The 17,181-nt window shown below is 41.1% G+C and overlaps 3 protein-coding genes and 1 non-coding gene across 6 annotated transcripts in view; 3 read left to right on the top strand and 1 right to left on the bottom strand.

Annotated features, from left to right (window-relative positions):
- Positions 1-966: 966 nt before the first annotated feature.
- nkrf (NFKB repressing factor) lies at positions 967-7,048 on the top strand. The gene is made up of 3 exons (XM_005467394.3): positions 967-1,352; positions 2,658-2,782; positions 4,054-7,048. Exons 2-3 carry the CDS (start codon positions 2,680-2,682, stop codon positions 6,306-6,308), a joined length of 2,358 nt encoding a protein of 785 aa, XP_005467451.1. The 5' UTR covers positions 967-1,352; positions 2,658-2,679; the 3' UTR covers positions 6,309-7,048.
- Positions 7,049-7,108: 60 nt separating this feature from the next.
- On the bottom strand, positions 7,109-10,894 carry LOC100691452 (ubiquitin-conjugating enzyme E2 A). The gene is made up of 6 exons (XM_013271322.2): positions 10,674-10,894; positions 9,218-9,298; positions 9,090-9,115; positions 8,408-8,497; positions 8,222-8,310; positions 7,109-8,113 (listed from the first exon to the last, which is right to left on the bottom strand). Exons 1-6 carry the CDS (start codon positions 10,715-10,717, stop codon positions 7,985-7,987), a joined length of 459 nt encoding a protein of 152 aa, XP_013126776.1. The 5' UTR covers positions 10,718-10,894; the 3' UTR covers positions 7,109-7,984.
- Positions 10,895-11,525: 631 nt separating this feature from the next.
- On the top strand, positions 11,526-11,597 carry trnae-uuc (transfer RNA glutamic acid (anticodon UUC)). Its single transcript has one exon. It is a non-coding gene; the product is annotated as a tRNA-Glu (tRNA).
- Positions 11,598-11,814: 217 nt separating this feature from the next.
- The window catches only part of elf1 (E74-like ETS transcription factor 1), a 41,036-nt gene continuing 35,669 nt past the window's right edge, over positions 11,815-17,181 (top strand). Inside the window, exon 1 of one of the 3 annotated variants that reach the window (XM_005467387.4) lies at positions 11,815-12,356. The gene's annotated coding sequence lies outside the window, so the exon portion shown is untranslated. The other 2 variants (XM_005467388.4, XM_003445273.5) reach the window with 2 other exon arrangements.

Genomic DNA, 17,181 nt, shown 5'->3' with positions numbered 1-17,181 from the left:
TCCCACTTCTGACACCAACCAAGCTCATTCTGGAAATCTGTAAGAAACTGAGACACACACAACCAGGTTGTACTTATAAGTTGCATTTACCTTTGCAAAGGGATCAAACAACAGTAACAAAAAACAACAATAACAACAACAAAAACATGGCAGCACTCTGCATGGCATTTGACAAAAACAAACTGTGTATTAAAAAGTAATTTGTACTTCAAATTTAGATTAATAAATTCATAAGACCTGTTGTGTTAGATTTTCAGACCAGTTCTTGTGTCATTTCCCTGTTTCACTTAATCAAGAATGTATTCTTGACAGCAGACCGATCAGCTGATGCATTAAATCATTAGTTATTATTAATCTTTGTCTTCCTCCCGACTCCCAACCAGCCGTGGGAGGTAACTGTCTGTCCCTGAGCCTGGTTCTGTGGGAGGTTTCTTCCTGTTAAAAGGAAGTTCTTCCTTCCCAGTGTTGCCAAGTGCTTGCTCATAGAAGGTCATTTGAGGCTGGGGTTTTTCTATTACAATATAAAGCACCTTAAGGCGATACATTAAATTGAATTGGAAGTCTCTCAGTTCCTGGACATGACTTTCAGATCCTATTGATTATTCATTATTTTCTTTTCCAAAGGCCTTCCACTTGTTATTTGTCTTATACTAATTGTCCACTTTCCAGCTAATAAGTCTTTGGGAATCACCTTGTTTCGGCAAAAATACTAGTATAGGTATGTCAGAATGTTACATTTGACACTTCTGTAGATTAAACTAAAATGTAAACAAATCAAATGTTTTCTTCAGCCTGAACTATTGCTTTTGAACACCATAGAAATTCTAAGAAATTCTGGATCACTGGAAGCAAAATACAAAGAAATGAGAGGAGGCTCAAGACTGTTGCAAAGCACTGCAAACACACACCACGAGAGCCTGTTTTGTACGCTACATGTGCTCTCTAATAATCAAACGCAATGCATTCTGGGGCGGTGCGGTGACAGACGCCATGATTTTGCTGTAGCTGGACCAGAAAATGGATGCTTCCTGCTAGCTGAATGGGTAGCTGTAGCTGCAAGCTGGTTTTTTGTAACATTTTCAACTACAATTTTTCAGGAAAGAGTTAGTAAGGGAAACAGACCTGTCAGACGGTTTCTTCTTAGGTCTGTTTTGATCCTTTAACTGTTATCAAAGAGTGTGATTAAGTTTTTGATGCGGGGCTGGGTTAGCTGGAAGCTACAGAATCAGCTAGCAGGCTAATGCTAGCACGATAATAATAATAGCCGGTTGATCGTAAGAATAAATGCGCTCTTTCCAGCTCAGTTAAAGGACAGGTGTACATGTAGATGGGATCAAAGGCTACACCTTAAGGTAAGAGCACTACACTGATATCTAATGAGAAACTTAAATGTTGATAAATGTGGTGTTTAGCTTGTTCAACGTGTTTGCTTGTGAGGGATGGACCCTGCATAGGATGGAACCTGTCGGTGTACTGCGTCACTCTGTCGAGGCGATTGTGATGGCATGAAATCCAGCTGTTTTCTTACACTTTAACATCCATAATAGGCTTAAAATATAAAGTACCGCATTTTAATGTTTTGCCCATTCACGGATTTATATTTTAGACTCTACGTGTTGCTGGGAGACCGTTTTCTCCGCTAACCGCATGGAGTGTGAATGAATGCGTTACCTCCAGCTATTTGTGTCTGTGGATCTACAGAAAGCATGTGATAGGGTGCGAGGAGAGGAGCTGTGGTACTGTGAGAGAAAGTCAGGAGTGACAGAGAAGTATGTGAGAATGGTGCAGGACATGTATTAGGACAGTGAGACAGGGATCTTCTCTAAGCCCCTTCTTGGTTACAGTGATGATGGGCAGGTTAACAGATGAGGCCAGGCAGGAGTGTCTGGATAAGGTGTTCACAGATGACATTGTTATCTTTAGGGACCGTGTGGAGAAAGTTTGGGGATTTGGAGGTATGTACTGATGAGAAGTGAAAGTCAGCAGAAGCATCACGTGTGTAAATGAGAAGAAGACAGTGAAGATACAAGGAGTAGAGGTTGTGAAGGTGAACAAGCTTTAATACTTAGGCCAACCACCCAAAACAATGGACAGTGCACAAGAGAGGTGAAGAAAAGAGTGCAGGCAGACTGGAGTGGGTAGAGATGAGTGGCAGAAGGATAGTAAGAAGAGCGAAAGGCAAGGTTTACAAGATGGTAGTGAGAGCTGCTGTGATGTATGGTTCAGGACGCTGGAACTGACAGGAAGACAGGATTCAGAGTTGGAGGTGGAAGTGCTGAAAATGCTAAGATTTTCACTAGGAGGGACCAGGATGGACATGATTAGAAATGAGTATATCAGAGGACAGCTTGGGTTGAGCGATTTGGAGGCAGCGTTATAGAGGCAAGTCTGGGATGGCTTGAAAATGAGCAGAGGTGGGATAGTAGATATATCGTATAAAGGATGTTAAATAGGGGGGAGGAAAAGAGAAAGGAGGAGGACATGCAGAAGGTTGGTGTGACAGAGGAGGGTGGCAGGTATAGGGTGAGATGGAGGTAGATGATCCACTGTTGTGACCCCTAAATGCAGCAAGAAAAAGATGACCTCTGGTTATTTATGCTGAAACTGTAACACACACATTTGCCTAATGTGTCTGAAATCTTTGGCCCCATTAACAGGTATGGCCTGGATTTGACTTGGATGGTGCTGGTTATGGCAGAAGGGACGGACACTGGCGAGATGCCCTCCTTTGAGCCAAGTCCCAGTTCTGAAGCAAAAAAGAGACATATTTCTTCTGATGGCAGTGAGTGTTTATCTGGGTTGCTGTCATTTTCTGTTTCTGTTTTAACATGCCAAAGCTACTTCTGGACATCAGCCATCAGCGGGACTTAAATTCATAGTTTTCCCCATGAGGTGATCATCAGATACGCAAGTTTCCCGTGTTTGATAGCAACATGACCTTAAAAACAGGAACAAAGACAGTGTCAAGTTATGTTCACCAACAAGACCAAACCAAGCTGCTATAATGCACAGTCAAAATGTTTGATGAGAAAATAAAATAAATGTAATATTACTACTAATTTAAGATTTATTCTGTATCTTCCCATCATCCAACTCTAGCACAATACTTGTGCTCCGATTACACTATAGTGGCAGCCTCAGTGGTTCAGCCAACACTGACTTTTGCAGACTTATTACTACCAACAATAATTAATTGAATTAATAGGATCACTCTAATTTCATAGTGATCCTATATCCAGTTATCGCCATTGAAGTGTGCACGCACATCGAGAGTTCAGGAAGATAGGAACTGCTGTTATTAATTGTGTTTAATAGTAATAATAAGAAAATGTACACACAGTTGCACGGCTGCCAGCACTACTGTTTAGATAAATGCAAAGTTCAGCAGTTGAGCACACAGTTTATATGCTGACAGAAAAGATTAAATATACCTCACCAGGCCCACAGGGAATAGCAGAGGAAACCTGAGTCAGAGGTGTGTTTTAACGCTTCAGGTTTCAGCAACATTGTAGCTCTCTATTTTGAAAGTATAAAGACAGTTCTATGTGTTGTTGTTGTTGTTGTTTACAGACCAGGGATGCAATAGGTGTCGATATTCTGCACTGACACTATCTGTAAATAAGGTGCTAGTGTTTTTTTTCCTTTAATTTTTACCATTTAGTTTTGAAGATGCAAATAGACATGTATTTAGATCACACAGCACTATTTAGCATAGATCTGACATGCACATGTAAAAATCAATTATGAAAAATGTTGGCATTTGTTTTATATGGTCAAATCATTTAGTGAAATCATTAGCTAAATGTAGAGTGTCAAAACTACAGTCAGTCTGAAAACCTCATATGGCTCAGCTCTTCACACCATTAACATGATGTGCACCACCTCTTCATATGTTTATGAACCTGACAATAAATGCCACTGTAATTAACAATAGTAATAAGTTAACTCTCTGTTTTATAAAAGATCTCTTTATTACTTTTTTTGTAAACATCTGTGATTAGATGCGTCCCTTTTGTTTTTCCTTAATTGCTGACTTGTGTCATTTTATTGCAGGAGAGGAGCCCATGAGAAAAATGCCTTTGACAAAATTTGGTTCCAGACCTCGATTTGAGCCTGTGCACTTTGTAAGCGGTGGGAGCAGTGGAGGAACCTACACTGATGAGAAGGAAAACGATAAGGAGCGCAGGAGGAGCGAGCTATACAGTCTGAGGGACTCTGAACACTTTTCGTACAATAGCAGCAGCAGAGCACAGGGATTTTCCTCAATGAGGCCCGCTTTTGACAGAGTGCCATCATACACATCTGACTCCTGGGGTTCCCACAGGGACAGAGAAAGAGACAGAGACATTTCTTCAGGTAGTGGGTTGGGTTATGGAGGTCGTGGGTCGTCGTCAAACTTCTTGGCAAAAACACAGCAGGAGTACACAGCAAAATATGAAGCCCAAAACTTTCGGAGTTCAGACTCTTACTCTCAGCCGCCCAGGTACAATGGGTACGGGGGAGGGGGGCGATCAGGAGGCTGGGATTCAGGACGTCAGGGTTTGGGCTACAGCCATCAAGACAGGCCGTCATCGAGCAGGCTGTTCAGCAGAGTCTACAACAGCCCGGGGAGGAGCAGTCCTAATGTTTCTCAGTCGGGCTCTTCGTTGCAGCCTCTTCCAATATCTCACCCAACATTAGATGAGAAGCAAAGGCTGATTGCCAATGTAGCATCTGCATTGGCTGTTGCTTTTAGGGACCCTATGTACATGACGGGAAGTGACTCACCAAACTATAATTTCATGTTGAGCCGTAGCATCCAGGCCTGCAAAACCAACCCCGAGTATATTTATGTGAGCCTGAAGGATATTCCTCAGGCTGATCTACCAAAGAACAAGAAAGTACCGACAGATGGCTACGCCTGTGAACTGAGATGCCAGGGTGTGTATCTGGCTACCGGATACTCTGGAAGTAAAAACGGGGCGAGAGACAGAGCCTCTGAGCAGGCTGTAAAACTTTTCCTGAAAGCTGTCGAGGTTCGTGTCGTGCAGCGTAAATTCAGACACACTGTAGTTAATGACATGGTCGTGTGTCAGCTACACAGCCCGACACCAGCATTTTTGCCTGCACTCCGCAACCCGGAAGATAAGCCGACACCTAGCTCCAAGGGCCAGTACGAGCCTGACAAGCGTAAGCACTGGACAGAGTTTGTGGTGTTGGACAATGCTCACGACGCTATCTGCATACTGAACAACTCTGCAGCTTTTAATCGCATGGAGATAGACTATAAATTCGATCTGCTACCCAACAGCAGTACATGGCTGTGCAGCGTTTTCCTGCAGGGCGAGCTGGTGGCACAGGCGATGGGCACCAAAAAGAGCTCTAAGCACGCAGCAGCACAGGAGGCGGTGAGGAAACTTCGCCTGAACCAAGCGCAACGGCAGCAGCAGCAGCAGATGCAGCAGCAGCTGCAGCAGCAACAACAACCGCAGTCTCAGTACTCCAGAGGAAATTTTCAGTCAGATTATGGTGGACGATTCGGGCAGCAAGGTGGCAAAAAGAAGCTGAGCGAGCTGGTTATCCTAGAAAACTCTGACAATGCAATCTGCATTATTAATGATACCGCTCAGTTTAATAAAGTGACTGCTGATTACAAGTTTACAGTTCTGCCCGATCATCGCTGGAAGTGTGAAGTTTACTTAGAAGGACAGTATGTCGCAGCAGGAATAGGGCCAAAGAAAACAGTGAAGCACATTGCAGCGAAAGAGGCTTTAGCCACACTGAGACAGACACAGGCTGTGGTTAAATCCAACTTAAGAAAGGAAGGTCACAGCGACGCCATATCACGTTCTCAGATCATGGGTCGCTCAGGAGAAGAGGCCACGAGGCAGGAGATAAAGGAAGACAACATTGGAAACCAGCTGCTCCGGAAGATGGGCTGGAAAGGAGGCGGTCTGGGCCGAGACGGGGACGGAATTGCGGAGCCAATCAGAGTGAAGGAGCAGTTCTCAAGGGAGGGTTTGGGTATGGACACGGATAAAACCGCAAATCAGCTCAGCAAGCGCGACATCGAGGACATCATTCGGAACTACGCCAGTTCAGACCGCCAGGACGACCTCCGCTTCTCCACTGACCTCACCAATGACGAACGTAAACAGATCCACCAGATATCCCAGAAATACGGGCTGCGAAGCAAGTCGTACGGACAGGGACGGCAACGCTTCCTCGTCGTCAGCCGCAAAGTACACAAAGACCAGCTCATTGGTCAACTTCTACAGGAAGGACAGGTGGGCCGATATGAGCTTGTGAAACCTCAGGCCTCACACTAATTTGCATGATGAGAAAAATCTTATTTTTTTTTCTTTTTAAAAAAGGACGCGTTCATCGTCTTGGACTTGAAGGCAAACCGCACTCAAGCGTACGTGCTGTTTGTACTGTGTTACAAATTTGCAGCACATGTTAATAAATGAGAATCTTTCAGGTATCTCTGGTGGTTTCAGCATTCCTTTGCCATGAACTATATTTTAGCTCTAACAGGGGCTGTAGGATGGATTTTGTCTTTTTGTCTCTCCTGCTTTTCCACATGAGCTTGTGGTCAGTGCATTGTGGTATCATATCCTAATGACGCTCCTGTTAATGCAATTCTTTCCAGTTTAAAAATCAAATTTAGGCTTTTGTCACCTTTTGTTTTGTTCTGTGACTATTTAAGAAACCTGGCAGAATATGCAGCTTTTCTCACTGCTTGTTTGTGAACATTGGTAGACAGTTAACTCATCAAAGACGAGGATTATAGCGGCATTAACATCAAACTGTAGCTAGGTGCTCATACCCGTCTCACTGTAGTAATAAGGCATCTGTATTCAGCAATACCTGCAATGTTGTTTGCTATTTCAGAACATGGAGATCATTTTACAAGTACAAGAGCTGCATCCATGAGCAGAAAATCTTCACATTGTAAGCTGTGATCTTTGTTAATGTCAGATGTGTTGGTTTATGTGAGTACAGTCAACGTGTCTGCTTGTTTTCACAGCTGTAATGACTGAATAAATTAAAACTGAGAACCATCAAAGAGGCTGAAATGAATTCAGATATTTTGTTCTTCTGGGTTAAGAAATAAGCAGCAAACAAATGGTGTATATTTATTTTTATTTACAAGAAAATGTACAGTTTGTTACATGGGTTACCGGTGCAAAGGTTTATAATCTGAAAATGGACACCATCCTGTTTAAAACAGTGTAATCAGCTTTTTATGGCAGCTGATTTCCAAGATTGTAAAATAGCATAGAAATGTTCACACAGCTTTAAAAAGTCAGCATTATGAAACCAAGTTAAGTGCTTGGACAGGGTACTAAATATCCTGTTTCTGTATTGAAGAGGGACATTTGTGTTTAGATTTCTTTTTTTTCCTTTTTAAATCAAAGGCATGGCTTTACAAGAAAAGCTGAGAGAGAAAATGACCCCCAAAAGGCATCTGCTGAGTTGTTAGAGGGATGGATGTCCATGCCAGGTTAATTTTCGATCCCTCTTAAAGGCTTTTGATAGGCAGAGACAGAACCAAGAAGAGTGAGCCCCAAAACACCCAAGAACAGCTTTGCTTTTTGTAAATATGAACTGCCAGTATCTACACAGCAAACCACACAGCAAGCACATCTAAGTATCTGTCGCCCTATCATCCGACCACATTACTTCATGTATGAATAAATGGGTAGAAAAGTGACAGCTGAGAGAAGAGAGAAAAAAAAAATGCTGGGGCATGTAGCAAGTAACCCGGATATAACAAGGTACATTAACTTTTACCAAACATACGCTATTGCCCAACAATAGCATTCAGCAGGAGTGAATGCCACAACACAACGGCATACAAACTTTGCAACAGTTAGGGGGACAAACATACCGAAGGATTTTAAGATGTGTCATTTCGTTTTGGTGAGATCGGTCAATTTTCTTGATCAGTGTTTTCTTGTTTCTGGGCTGGACACTGTTCATACTCCAACGACAACGGGGGTCAACAGTCACGCCAACTCTGTTCAACAATAGCAGAAACCCTTTTCTCGTACTCCCGTTTGTTTTCCTGGTAGAGCTGGGCTGCTTGGCTGTTGGCAGGACTGTTTGGGTTTGGCTCATCCAGTAAAGACTTTAAATACACAACAGAGAATGCCTGTGGGTTAGGTTTCTAATAACATTTTATGACATAAGAGTCACGTCAGAGCTGCGTACTCATTACTGTAAGACGGCAGGATACCTGTATTGAAGTTAAGATTGAAGACACATCATAGGTTGGACTCCAACGATTCTGAAGAATATCTAAGCATATGCTGCCATCTGCATACACTGCAAAAGAGCATTGAAGACCATACAATGTTAAAACTTTAGGGCGTGATTATTTTAACATCATTAAATATCTCAAACTCAGTATGTTGGTAGATACCATTTGGATGAAACATTTTGGAGACAAATCGCACTGTTGGAGGTTTATTTGGATATTCCTCTGTGAATTCAATGGTAAGTTTGAAGGTTCCTGAGAGAGAGAAGTAATGGCACAATGTGAATTAAAATACATAACAAAACAGAAGTGTTTGGATATAGACTATCGTGTATATTGATAAGAGGAGTGTCTTCTTTGCTTTCCTTTATTCTTGTTATTAATGTTTTTCAGATAAAAAGTTCAAGATTAGATTTAATTAATTAAAATCAAGGCATTACAGTACTCAAGTTAATATGTGACCTCTTCGACTGTCAAACTCTAGGGCAAAATTTCATCCGTCTTTCTAATTCTGCTGCCAAGTTAATGATAAGAAACTGGCTCTTGTAGGGAAATGATGCCAATTAAAGACAATAAAATACTGGTTTAAGTAATAAAACATATTCCATACTCTCATCTGCTTTATGTAGGAAATCTGATAAGTAGTTGTTGCTTTCTGGCCAAAAACAAAAAAAAAAACAAAAAAAAAATTCTTCCACTAAAATATACGCAAAACTGTACCAATCGATATGATCCAACTGCCAAAGTCCTATGCTTAAGAGTCATCATGAATTATTGCTGAGTTAATGTCAGATCAGGGTTGGGAAGATGTGTTATGTGGATTCAAAGAGCTTTATGCACGTCTTACCATCTTCAAAAGGTGTTCCCTCGGGTCTACAAAAGAGGGAACAGTAAAGGGGATAAATCACCTCGCAAAAATGCACTTTTCAAAACAGCCACAAAATCTCTGATATAGCTTTTATTAGAGCAACTTACCCGAAAATGACAGCATTCCATACCATGATATTGTTTTCTGATGGGGCTCCACTAACTCCAGCTGGAGGGTCCTCTTGCAGCCTGATAGATAAAATGGACACACAGTTATATCACAGATAAAGAAAATGACTGAAACAGTCAGGGGTCAAAGTCTTTACTATTTTTACCTCTGGGGCTGGTCATTAGGGCAGGTGAGTTAAGTATTTTAAACTGAAAGTGAATCTCCTAATGTATGAATCCTAAAAGGACTCTGACACTAGATATTTAGCAATAACAAACACTTAGCGCTTGGCAATTGTATACATATATATAAATAAATAAAATCACAGTTTTGATTAGTAAACACTGTAGTAAAAATAAAATTTCTCTAATATTTGTAACAGCTTTGCTGCCACTAGAACATACATAAGAAATCTTTCCTACCACAATACCTGTAATTATTTACATTATAATTTTTTTAAGATCCCTGGTTTATTTTATTTCACTATTTTCTGTTTCATTGTGTTCTTCCTTTTGAGTAGCTTTACCTTAATGAGAGCTACTCTGCTTTATTTAAGCCATGTTTTTATGATCATGTTTAATGTTTCTGCCTGCTGTAACACAGAAACTTAAACCTTTTCAGATTAATGTTTTGAGGCAAAAAAAACAAAACAAAAAAACAAACAAAAAGAAATTCCTATTAAAAACACATCTGTAGGGCCATTACCACTACCTGTCTGATTTAATCAGTTTAAGTTCATCCTATTATTCAGGCTCTTAAAGTATGCTGAAATACTATAAATATAGTGTTACAGTGGCCCAGATGAGATTAGATTTTGGACTGTGTGACCACCAGTACTGTGTGGTTGGAACATACTGTGCAGAAGCCATGTGCTGTGCAGGTTTTTAGTGGCTGCATAGCAGATGGTTTCTGATCCTCGGGTTCAGGTAGCCGTCTGTCAAGGCCCAGGGATAGGAGGTCTCCCTGATCAGTGTGTAAGTGGACAGTCTACCTAAACGTTTCACCTGGATTTGAAGGGCCACCTGGCTACTCGCTTTGACTATAACCTTAATTACAAGTTAGAAGCGCATCCAACTGAAATCATATTGAAATATTGCTGTTAACAGTTTCGGCTAGATGTTCGGTGATCGTCTCAGTTAGTACTACGACACTACGAAAATAAGCCGGGACTCTTAAGTTGCACTACCTGAACGTTACTACTCCCAGATGCCTTGCTAACACCGGTGTCAGCACCCCGGTGTAATATCGTTACAGATCAGTAGCTTACCAGTCATACATTAGTTAGTACTACCCGAATCTTCACCCACTTATGATCATCTTGTGTTTTTAAGACCCTGAATTTTATTGTTTTTATTTAATAGTGTTGTAGTTTTCATTGCCGTCTGGGCTAACGCTAACAAGCTAGCGGCAGGAGGCTAACCTTAGCTACTTCTCTGTTGTTTTCCTTTCGCTTACCGTTTAAAATCTCTCATTAAACGTCGTCTTGCTGGAGTTGACATCTTGATTAAATGGAAACCCAAATCGTTAACAAACACCTAAGCGGATCAAACCTAATGAAATGTGTGTTCTTTTATAATCGGTGTATTATTTTAATTCTTAGCTGGCTAAGCTAAACGATTTGCGGCTAGTTTGTCAAATATTTGGCTGCCCCTCTCCAGTATAACGACTGTACCAAATACACAAAAGGGAGACCTCACGCCGCTTGCGTTGAAATTAGTAAACTGTACAATCACATAAAGCCAAATTAAAAAGTGGATACATTATAAAACGTTTGGATGTTCCTGTTACTTGTATGAACATATTGAAGCTCGTTTTTACTATCGCTAGAGCGTTTTTATGTAGGTTGGTGGAACCCGTCTCTACACTTGAACTATCCCAGTGAAAATTACGTCATATGTTTGCACCCACATTAGTTGATTAGGACGCGGTAATGCCTCATAAACGGGCCTATCTTTTGTTTGTCGTTCTATTCAGTACTGAATTTGTTAATTTACTGATCTATTCGATGCATACCCAGTTAGGTCTGTTACTTTAGGTGTAACCCGTGTCTAAGACATTGAGGTTTAATGTACAATACTTTCGAAACACCACTAGATGGTGCCTAGTTCCCAAGTGTTGTATATAATACGCTACAGCAATCCAAAACATATCTTTAAACATATGTCAATGATAAATAAATATAAACGTGTAACGTACGACGTGCAACTATAAAAGATTGTAAGGGCAGATAATAATAAATAACAATCACAATAGGACCCATCTGGAAACCAGTGAAAAAACAATGTTGCTTTTTGAATAGCATGACTTTCCCATATGGTCTAGCGGTTAGGATTCCTGGTTTTCACCCAGGCGGCCCGGGTTCGACTCCCGGTATGGGAACTATCGTTTTTGTCTCAAATTCTAGTACTTAGGCTTTTAACGATGATTTGACATTGGCAGTAATACAAGCAATACATAAAACCATTCAGTAATTTTTTGCTATTTGATACGTCTGGCACAGCATGCGGTCAATATTTCCAAGGAATCGACCCCGCCCGTCAGGGAGTTTTCGTCATTTGCTCTCATCTCACAAGGGCTTGGACATTCCCGGAAGATGCCTGTTCCCACTTTTATCTCCATGACGCCTGTCGTAATATTAACAGAGTACAGGGGAACAAAATCTGCTCAAACTAAACCCCAAGTTTCGCGTGTAAAACCGTCATTTTCTCTTTTCTCAACTTAATTTTTAAGTACATCGTGTCTGAAGCTGTGGGTTGTTTGTAAAATCGCACCTGCGACTTCGTAACGGTATAAGTAAAATTAATTCACTTTTAACGTGTAAATAACTTGAAAAAAAAAATCCAACTTTGCCGCGCACGACACACGTAAATTACACTTTTCCATGACGTGTATAAAACATATGAACCATTTTTTGCCTTTTTCTTTTAAACTTAGAAACTTTTTTCAAAACGCCTTTTAGCTCTTAAACCTCTTCCGTCTGCTTCGGACTCGCGTACTACTACCACGCTTTGGGAAAACTTTGGTGCCGGTGCCAGCTATTTCCCAGGAAAATGTGACTGTTAGGAATTCCCCACGCATCAGCCCCCGCCGGAGAAAACCTCGACCTTGTGTCAGCAAGCACACGAAAGCAGCGGGAGGGTAAGCTGACCGGTGACTGTGTGATGATGTAGCTGTAGCACCGTTAGTCTCCAACTCGCTCCAGGGATGTTTTTCTAACGTCGACGCTTTTTAAAAATAAGAGAACAGCTTCTTACTGGCTATACAAAGCCGGGGAATATAATGTACTGATAACTTCTGCTGGGGTAAGTACATCTGGGATTTAAAAGGCATGTTTTACAGTAATTGCTTGCTTTTTTTGTGACTAACAGCGTGGGTGCTAACATTGAGATCGCCTTAATGTACATTTTTCTTTTTATGGATACTGGAAATAATGTGTTTTGTCACCACATGTAAGCATTTATATACTAAATGCCTTTAAATGCACTCTAAAGAAACACGACCGAACTCATATGATGTACTAGAAGCCTTCACACGACCTGCAGGGCTTTGCTCTGCCTTGCTTTACTACTCCATAGATTTCTGTGACTCCCCTTTGTGTCAGTCAGCTGGCATGTGACTACATGGTGTGATGGTGTGTGTCTTTATAAGTGTGTGGAAAATTGTTCAGATCAGCTATAACAGAAGAATACCAGGGCACTTTTTCTGTCTCCACTTTTGTTTTACTAGATGAGAGCTTTCATTTTGTCCTCCATTATGAAAAATATAGCCTTGACCCCAGGTCAGCTGCACTAACTCTGGGCCTAGAAAGTGTGGAAATTGAGAGTCTGTGCATAACTAGCCAGTTAGAGCAATATTCAAATTGGCATATCTTCTATCTCTGACTGCAATTAAGTGAGATTACAGATGAAACGACTGCTCATTTGAATAATTTTCTAAGCATGAATGTAATTTTTCATGTCTGCAGTCATGGTGAGCTGGTTGTCTTTTTTGGCCTTTCTGTTGCATTAGATCAGAGCTGTTTAAATGTGTAATTTCAACTTCAGCTACGAAATTATGTACAATTTTCATAATTTCCCGAAATGTTCTTGAATAAAATACAAATATATGCTATGAGAAACTATGTTGTACTGAAACACCCCGAGGTATCCTCACAGGGGTCTCTCTCTCTCTCTCTCTGCAGGATAAATGAATGTTTACTGATTTACACAAATATAGATCCGGCATGCTTGACGGAAGTGTTGATCATCCCTATTCTGTAGTGAGTCTAAATGTTTGCCAGATGTTTACATTTTTGCTCTGAGATGCTTGTATCATGGGAGCGACAAACACCGTCTGATTGGCCGGCCCTTCGGAGCAGGAGGCTGTGACGCAGAGGGAAGAGGTGGGGGGATTTAAGAGCTTTTAGTCTGACGGCCCCACTAGAGATGGGAGCAGCTGGACCCACCAGTCCTTCACCCACCCCTCTCCCCTTTAGACTTCCCATGGTGGGAACACTGGCAGAGGCTTGTGGATAATTGGAAACTTCAATCCACTGAAAGCAATTATCCAGAACAAGACTTTCCAAATATACTCCAGTGTGGAGTCGTCTTGTTTGTTTCAAGCATGTGCTCCTTGTTTTAGGAACATCTTGCTACACTGCTGCCCACACTTTGCCCCTCTCCTCTCTGCTTTTCATTGCTTTAATGTTGCATAGGCTTCATCTGTGTGGACTTGTGCACTCTGCAGATAGAGTAGTGTGTGGTTTAGGCTAAAGCAGTTCCTGTTAGCCTACTTATCTTGTGACAGTGATGTCACCATCAGCAGCCTGAGCAGCTGAGGAGTCTGAAGATGACCGAGGACAACAATGGCGAGCCGTTGTGCTTCTTTAAGTGATGAAGGGCTCCTCAGACATCAGATATGTCTCCTTGCCCAAGATGTACCCGCCTGGCTTAATGGGCTTCTGGATATTGATTTAACTACACAAAAAGAAGAACTGAGCTCTTATCCCATTTAGAAAGCAGCACTCCAGTTTCATAAAAAGCTTTCAGAGAAGCCTTGCTACAGAAAGGGAATATAGTAGCTTTTTTTTTTGTTTGCAAGTTGGTGTGTGTGGTAATCTTTGAAAACAAGTCAAACTTCTTACAAATCTCAGAGATGTTTGAGTATCAAGAGCTAATATGAAGTTCTGTTATCTGGTGCTTTAGTGCCCACGCATGCAATTTCAACCTCAATAACTGCGTAATGACTCACAATTTCTCATGGCCACCAAATCTACTCAGTGATCCTCGCTTCTAGGTGTAAATTAATGCCTTAGAAATAACCACAAGATGGCAATGTTCATATGCTTTGACTAAACAAACAATCATATGGGAAGGCTGAAACCTCAAATGACTTGCATAAATGTAGGAACTGACTTGTGAAAAGAGAAACAAAACTGTTGAACTTCCCCCTTTTTTCCACATGTAGAAAAATACCCATGTCGGTCTGTTTTCTGTTTTAGGCTTGCAGGGGAACTGCTGATTGCAAAGTTCCTTAATTGTATGCTACTGTTGAACCAGCCCAAGTCGTTGACACCTGAGTATCACCTTGTCAGACACGTTTGATTGCTAGGCAGCAGGAGCAGCAGTGAACCGCTGCCATTGGACATGACGTCAGAGAGAAAGGAGAGACAGGGGAAATTCCACCTGTAACCTCGTTCTGCTCTTATGCTGCCTGTCTCACAAGCATGTGACTCGGACTAGTCATTAGACCTTTGTTTCTTCATGGATCTGCATATTTTTATGACGTAATCCACTGATAATGACTAGACCTATTTTTAGCATGTAAAGGACGACAAGTAGATTTTGGAATACAAGTATCTAGCTGTGATATTTTGAAGTTAGGATGGGTTAGTTTTGTGAATTGTGCTGCAGTTTACTGTGAGGCAAGTTTCCTTCCTTGAATCATGAAGCATCGTTGTAAAACCTATACCTATGCTTAGCTTATTTGTTAATTATGAAAATACACATTGGGGCGCTACCAAAGACTTTGTGTTTCAGCCAAAACAATACTGTGCACACATGTGGCCAACATCAGTAGCAGACAGGCGAATGTAACCACATAGCTAAAGAGATAGATAGACTCACTTGTTACTTCATGAAGTACACCTGTTTAACTGTTTGTTAACACAAAATATCCAATCAGCCAGTCACATGACAGAAACTCAGGATTGTATTTACATGCATTTAGGCATGTAGACATGGGCAAGATGATCTGCGGCTGAAGTTGAAACCGAGCATCAGAATGGGGAAGAAAAGTGATTTAGTGACATTGAATGTGGCGTGGTTGTTAGTGCTAGATGGGATAGGATGGTCTAGTACACTGACAATGCTTTGTTCTTGTCAGAGGTCAGGGGAGAACGGACAGTTGGACTGATAGGAAGGCAACAGTAACTCAGATAACGTCTTGTTATAACCATGTATTTGCAAAAAGCAAGCCCAAATTGGAAAATAGAAGATTGGAAAAGTGTTGTCTGGACTGATCAATCTCAATTTCTGATGCAACATTGAGATGGAATTTGGTGTAAACAACATGAACCCATCCTGCCTTGTATCAGTGGTTCAGGCTGGTGGTGGTACTGGTCAAATTGTATGGAGGGTATTTTCTTGGCACACTCTGGGCTACTTAGTGAAAATTGAACATCAGTTAAAGCCTGCCTGACTATTGTTGCTGACCGTGTCCATCCCTCTATGACCACAGTGTACCCATTTTCTGATGCGACTAACAGGATAGCACACTGTGGCACGGAGCTCAGATGATCCCAAACTAGTTTCTTGAACATGACAATGAATTCAGTGTGCTCAAATGGCCTCTACAGTCACCAGATCTCAATCTAATAGAGCACCTTCTGATGTGGTGGAACAAGAGATTCACCTCCTGGATTACAGTAACTGTGTGATGCTATCATGTCAGCGTGGAACAAACTCTCTGAGAAATGTTTCCAGCACCTTGTTGGATATATGCCATGAAGAATGAAGGCAGCTCTGAAGGCAAAAGGTGATCGAACTCTAAACAGAGTAGTAGCAAGTGTCAGGTCAAAATATTTCTACCTCGAGTTGGCAGAGACTGAAATAAATCTCCAAATTAGTTTTAATTTTGTTTTCTGTCTAAAGGAGAGGCTAACTCTGTGCTAATAATAACACAGTAACAACTCTAATGAACTGGGCTGAATGTGCCCCCAAAAAGGTTGTTTGTTATCATTGACTGTGTCAGTAATCTACGTGTCTTTTAAAAACGAGGCTTATACAGCATTTATACAGACTAGCTGAAATTACGGGAGGGGAGAGTTATTTGGGTTTATTGGCTTTACTCTGAGGAAAGCTTTAAATCTGGGTGCATCGTAAAATCTATATGATTAATTTGTTTGTTATTAAAAGGCACACGCTGAAAAATTAATATATATTTGTGTAGTGGTGTTAATGATTATTGCCTTTTAAAGGCACTGTGGGGTTTGGTGCCATAAGACAAAGCTCTGTTCATTTCTAGTCTAAACTAACAACCTATTGGCACTAACTTTATATTGATTGGGTAGCAAAATTGATCCTCTAATCTGAACCCTAGCAGGAAATTAAATAAGTATATTTCATTACTGTTCCTTTTAAGTAAAAATTTCAAGAGAATATAATGAATTTATATGCAGCTGGGAAAACTAAAACCCTTCAGATGCTAAGAAAAATAACATAATTTAATATTTGGCCAGAGCACACAATCCAGTCTCAGTGTATGACTTTGTCTGCGGGGAAAACTGCTGTAGGTTGTTGGCTCTGGCAGCATGTTGACTTCATGAGATTAGTTAACCATATTACTTATATTTTTTATGGTGCCAACTGAGGTCCTTGTAGACCCACAGTGTAGCATGCTGTATCACTGATGTATGTGTAATTACATTAAGGAGTGGCTTAGTTTGTAATGTTCTAGCTTTGACCACACGAAGTAGTTCCTCACA

Source organism: Oreochromis niloticus, linkage group LG2 (assembly GCF_001858045.2).
Source record: "Oreochromis niloticus isolate F11D_XX linkage group LG2, O_niloticus_UMD_NMBU, whole genome shotgun sequence".
Taxonomy (NCBI): domain Eukaryota; kingdom Metazoa; phylum Chordata; class Actinopteri; order Cichliformes; family Cichlidae; genus Oreochromis; species Oreochromis niloticus.
This window is presented reverse-complemented; position numbering and strand designations above follow the sequence as displayed.

Bases quoted from the DNA above. Each gene is read 5' to 3' on its own strand.
- LOC100691452 (XM_013271322.2), bottom strand. From the start codon at position 10,717: ATGTCAACTCCAGCAAGACGACGTTTAATGAGAGATTTTAAACG. The intron at 9,116-9,217 runs GTAAGTTGCTCT...CCTCTTTTGTAG, and splicing joins TGGAATGCTGTCATTTTCGG to ACCCGAGGGAACACCTTTTG. The intron at 8,114-8,221 runs GTATCCTGCCGT...GTGTATTTAAAG, and splicing joins CAATCTTAACTTCAATACAG to TCTTTACTGGATGAGCCAAA.
- nkrf (XM_005467394.3), top strand. From the start codon at position 2,680: ATGGTGCTGGTTATGGCAGAAGGGACGGACACTGGCGAGATGCCCTCC. The intron at 2,783-4,053 runs GTGAGTGTTTAT...ATTTTATTGCAG, and splicing joins ACATATTTCTTCTGATGGCA to GAGAGGAGCCCATGAGAAAA.